Source organism: Papaver somniferum, chromosome 6 (assembly GCF_003573695.1).
Source record: "Papaver somniferum cultivar HN1 chromosome 6, ASM357369v1, whole genome shotgun sequence".
NCBI classification, from domain to species: Eukaryota; Viridiplantae; Streptophyta; class Magnoliopsida; order Ranunculales; family Papaveraceae; genus Papaver; species Papaver somniferum.
This window is the reverse complement of record NC_039363.1, coordinates 71,009,795-71,015,005: the sequence shown is the minus strand read 5'-3', so window position 1 is coordinate 71,015,005 and position 5,211 is coordinate 71,009,795. Positions and strand designations below refer to the sequence as shown.

General features: G+C 37.7%; 1 protein-coding gene across 1 annotated transcript; it reads left to right on the top strand.

The window, feature by feature from the left end:
* The first annotated feature begins 942 nt into the window (after positions 1–942).
* On the top strand, positions 943–4,380 carry LOC113287941. Its single transcript, XM_026536829.1, has 3 exons — positions 943–1,572; positions 1,934–2,062; positions 2,409–4,380. Exons 1-3 carry the CDS (start codon positions 1,111–1,113, stop codon positions 3,981–3,983), a joined length of 2,166 nt encoding a protein of 721 aa, XP_026392614.1. The 5' UTR covers positions 943–1,110; the 3' UTR covers positions 3,984–4,380.
* The last annotated feature ends 831 nt before the right edge of the window (positions 4,381–5,211 follow it).

Sequence of the window (5,211 nt, the reverse complement as noted above, 5' to 3'; positions counted from 1 at the left end):
ATAATTCCTGTAAATGCATTCATCTTCACCCAAGCTACATTTGCGACCACGAACTGTCATATTGAATTTGTGGGGTGAAAGAGTGAAGATTGAAGAAATGGTGTGAGTTGAAATGAAATTGGAATTTGGTATTGTAAGGTGATGAATTAAGAACCGTTGGATGGAATACATTGAGCGGCCGAGTCCACACTGCTAGCGTCGGCTGTTGAACGTTTGGTGTTGTTTCAACCGAACGGTCTACTGGTTTGCCAGCTCAACAATGGGTGCAAATCGGCAAACTACTAGCTCGTAGGAACTGACCTTAGGATTTTATGTCCGTTAATATCTTAAAAATGATGCCATATACCAAATACAAACGTTCACCCTTCAAGAAGCCCTAAAGGGAGACATACTCCAGCAACTCAGCTAACCCAAATTGCTTAAATAATTGTCGTGTTGAAAATGATTATCTTATAAGCATTAGCGCAAATAATCATTCGGCCAAAATGAAGCGTCAGTGTTTATAAATTCACTGTACAACGCAAACTCCCACATGCAGAATCACTGTATGATATTTACCGGCAGCATCAAAGAGGTCCCAACAAATTCCTAACAGAGACACATTCTTTGCTCGATTTTATTTGTCTAGAATTTTAACCTCTAGGTCTATGGTCCACATCAATAAAAACATATTACAGTCGAAAAATCGTGAAAATATCTACAAATATGTTAAGAAACTACCAAAATTTAACAATTAGGCGGATATCCGTTCATAATTTGTAGACGATATCCCTATTCCCCACTGCTATTTTAGTTTGAAATTATTACTAATCAATTCATCTTTATTTGTTTTAAACTAATTATGATATATTCCATGTCTAAAAAAGGTCACGAAATCCAAGTATACCGTATATATACATAACCTTCCAGTATAATACACCCGAAGTATACGCGTATGTTTTTCCATTTCAGTGTCTGTTTTTAGCTCTCACTTCTTCTTCACATTTGGGGGACTCAACTCAGACTCAGACCCAGATCATCGTTAGTTCTCTCTCTTACCCTCGAGCTCTACTAGTGAAGAAGCTCTATTCTTCTTATGGCGGCAAAGGGAAAAAAAATCAGTAAAAGGAAATGAAGATATCAAACCCAAGTCATCATTACTCCTCATCAGAAAAAATCCCAGTAAGATTATTATCTTCTTCAAAAAATGCTTCTCCAGATTCGGATCTTCATCAAGGGATAACGAAAAATAAATTACTTGGTAGAAAGAAAATTAGAAACCCTGGTTTTAATGTAAAGTTAAAGAAAGATGTTGGTAATGGTAAAAGAAGTGGACCTGCTACTCCTCTTCTAAGTTGGAAGTTTAATGATAAAAAAAATGTGGAAGAAGATAATGATACTAATAAAGGGGATGCTAATTTAAGTAAGAGATGTAGAAGAAAAGTCAAGAGTAATGGTGGTGGTGGAACAGAGAGAGATTCTTCAGTTTCTGCTAGAAAACTTGCTGCTGGTTTGTTATGGCAGTTGGAAGATGTTCATGGTGGTCAAAGACGAGTTACGCCCAAGAAATCTTCTGATCATTTAGAGTTTGAGGTATGTATGGATCTTTTAGGATGTGGGTTTTTGTTTCTAATCTCAAAGATCTAATCTTTTTAGGGTTTTAAGATAGATCTCTTGGAATTCTTTTAATAAAATAATCTAATTAATTATCTTCATTTTGATAACTTGGTCTAATTACTCATGATTGTGTTTTGTCTATTGCATTGATTTTACTGTTCAACCCTTAAAAATCCCTTAATTTCGTATGACCTGATTTTATGATTTATAATATTTCTATGAATCTTTCATTTCGCATTGACATTGCCAAGACATTACCGCAATCTTAGTATGTTTGTTCACATCCCCGAGTTGCGTACTTAGTGTTTGTGGTCATGGATTTGTTCTTTCAATGTAGGGGGGTGTTGCACATTTACCATTTCATTGTCATGGTGATGCTCGTAGTAGAGAATTTGGTGCAGAAAAGGAGGATTTGCTACAAAGTAATGTTTCTTTCTGTGGTCCAAAGAATGGATACCTTTACAAGGTATTTATACATCCATCCTTTTTTCTTGTCTTATATTTGATCATCACAACTAGGAAGTAAGACTAGTTTTGCTACACGCATTGTCTAAAATACAGCATACAAGCAGAGGAAATTTGTGGAACCCACATTGAATGTCCGTCTTGTCGTCGAATCTCTATGAGGGTTCGAATTATCTGATATATCACATATTTCTGATTGTAAGAGAATAATTTGGTCATCGTTAATTTGATGTTGCAGATCATACAACTAATGTTTTCAGTCCTAGGATGTGATCAAACATTTACCGTTGGGGTTGTTTCAAGATTCTATTACAACTAATCTTAAGTTCTGTTTCTCCTTCATTTAGGTTAATCCTTCTATGTCACTGAAGAATTCTGTGATGGAGCGGGCAACTAAATGGGACCCTGGGTACTCAAAAACATCGGACGAGGTATACCGATTTTATGGCCAAATGAAGCTTTTGGAAGACCAGCAGATTGCTAATGTCTCGGTGGTTTCTACCCTGCAAGCAGAACTTGAGCAGGCGCGAACCCGCATTGATGAGCTTGAGAATGAGCGCCGATCCTCAAAGAAGAAGCTGGAGCATTTCTTGAGGAAACTTGCGGATGAAAAGGCTGCTTGGCGGAGCAGAGAGTATGAGAAGGTGAGGGCAATAATCGATGATGTCAAGGGTGAGTTAAACAGAGAGAGGAAAAATCGTCAGAGGATGGAACTAGTGAACTCTAAGTTGGTCGGTGAGCTTGCTGAGGTCAAGTTATCTGCAAAAAGGTATATGCAAGACTACGAAAAAGAGAGAAAATCTAGAGAGCTCATGGAGGAAGTGTGTGATGAGCTTGCGAAAGAAATTGGAGAAGACAAGGCTGAAGTAGAGGCGCTGAAGAGGGATTCCATGAAAATTCGTGAAGAAGTTGATGAAGAGAGGAAGATGTTGCAGATGGCTGAGGTATGGCGTGAAGAGCGAGTCCAGATGAAGCTTGTTGATGCAAAGCTGACTCTTGAAGATAAGTATTCCCAGTTGAGTAAGCTTATATTAGATCTTGATGCCTTTCTAAGAATGAGATGCACAACGCTAGATGTTATGGAAATGAGAGAAGCCGAGTTGCTCCGAGGGGCAGCTAGTAATGTAAAAATTCAAGATACAAAATTCTCTTATGAGCCTCCAAAGTCAGATGACATCTTCTCTATTTTTGAGGAGCTTCAAGGTGAAATTATGGAGAAGGAAATCGGACCATGTCAGGGTTACTCTCCTGCAAGCCATATCCACACCATGAGTCCTGATGCCAATGGGTATAGCAGAAAATCTATGTCAAAGTATTCCAATGGCTCTATAGATGAAAATGGGGAAGTGGAAGAAGAAGATGATGATGGAAGTGGTTGGGAAACTGTAAGTCAAGCTGACGAGCTAGGTTCAAGTTATTCACAGGAAGGAACTGACCCATCAGTTAACAAAATCAGAAGGAAAAGTAATGTTTCAGCTGGAGGAAAAGAATGGGAGGACAATGCAGGAAGGGAGACACCGGATACTGAAATCAGTGAAATAAGCTCGGGTTCTGCCAGGCGATCTATTAAGAAGAAAGGTTCATCTATAGCTAGGATTTGGAGATCATTGCCAACTAACGGTGATAATTGCAAGACAATCTCAGTAGATGGGACGAATGGAAGGCTTTCAAATGGAAGAATCTCTAATGTGGGAACCATTTCTCCAGACCATGGATCAGGCAAAGGTGGGCTTAGCCCCCGTAGTTCGATTGGACACTGGAGCTCTCCTGATTCTGCAAATCCACATGTTACTCGAGGGATGAAAGGATGCATTGAGTGGCCATTGGGCAACCAGAAAAACAGTTTGAAGGCAAAGCTTTTGGAAGCAAGGATGGAAAGCCAGAAAATTCAATTGCGTCAGGTTCTTAAACAGAAGATCTAAGTTTGTAGTAGTCCCATTGTAAAATTGTCAATCCAAGAATTACAATTCAGCACTAGATGAAGCTTGGAAAATGGTGGAAAGGATTTCCTCCCTGAGTATAAGTGTAATGTAACGTTATAACTGTGAAATAGTGGCTGACGTACCTGAAGACCAGTTGATGTGATCTAGCAGGTTTTGTTTAGCTGCTATTCCCATTTTGTTCTTAAGAGTTTCTCTTCGTGCATGTCTGCTAATACCTTACAAATTATGTAATCTATTTGCTCAGCTAGTTAGGGTTATTTGATAAAACTGCTTAGATATTTAGCGGCATCCACCAGGAGAGGGTTAGGAAATTGGATGATAAATCTTTGTATTGTACCATTTTATGCATATCTAATAGTAAAAGGAAATTTGTTTACCTTGTACTTCTTACATGGGAATGATCTGAGGACCAATTTTGATCAAGTAGACAGCACAAAGTAGTCTCCACTTCGCACGTCATATTTCTCATTTCCCCCTCACAACTTGTTGCCTGTACGTAACGAGAACTCGCAATGTCACTAGTCAGAATAAAACTGAAGTTCTTCAGTTGAAGTAAGTGAAGTGGTTGGCAACTGTCAAGCGATAGCAAACAGACACAAATATTTAGAAGCTTAGTTTGGAAACCCCAAAAATGCCCGAGTACAAAGAAGAATACTATTAAAAGAAAAGTGCAGAAACTTTAAAATGTTGTATGTTTGGGTAAGGTATAGAAACTGATAACAACTTTTGATAGAACGACGGACCTAAGTTGTTGGAACTCTTATTGGTGCAGGGGACCGTGTCTAGTACAAGACATAATTATTATTTTCTTATCAATTCACATAAAAGATTATTATGGGTGTATATCGTTTTTAATCTAGTTTGCATCATCTTCATGAATTATGGACCTAAACCCCATCATAATTCATGTCCATCACAATATTTAGTGTGAGTGTTTCCGTCAGGGAGCTCCTTATCTTTTTATAGTTTGCATGGAAGTTTTTTCAATATTTTTGCTTTCTCAAGAACAAGAAAAACACATCTATGGAGTCAAATTAACTCTAAAGAATAATCTTATCTCACATATTTTTTTTTTTGCTGATAATTATTTACTTTTTATAAAAGCCGATTTAAATGAGTGCAAAAACATTCTTAATACCATTAATATTTTCAGTAAAGCTTCGGGACAACTTATTAATTTTGAGAAATCTGGAGCGTTTTTCAGTAA

What these genes read in the sequence shown, in the direction of transcription:
- LOC113287941 (XM_026536829.1), top strand. Translation starts at nt 1,111, where the DNA reads ATGAAGATATCAAACCCAAGTCATCATTACTCCTCATCAGAAAAAATC. An exon ending in CTGATCATTTAGAGTTTGAG is followed by an intron (nt 1,573 to 1,933) that starts GTATGTATGGAT and finishes CTTTCAATGTAG; the next exon opens with GGGGGTGTTGCACATTTACC. An exon ending in AGAATGGATACCTTTACAAG is followed by an intron (nt 2,063 to 2,408) that starts GTATTTATACAT and finishes TCCTTCATTTAG; the next exon opens with GTTAATCCTTCTATGTCACT.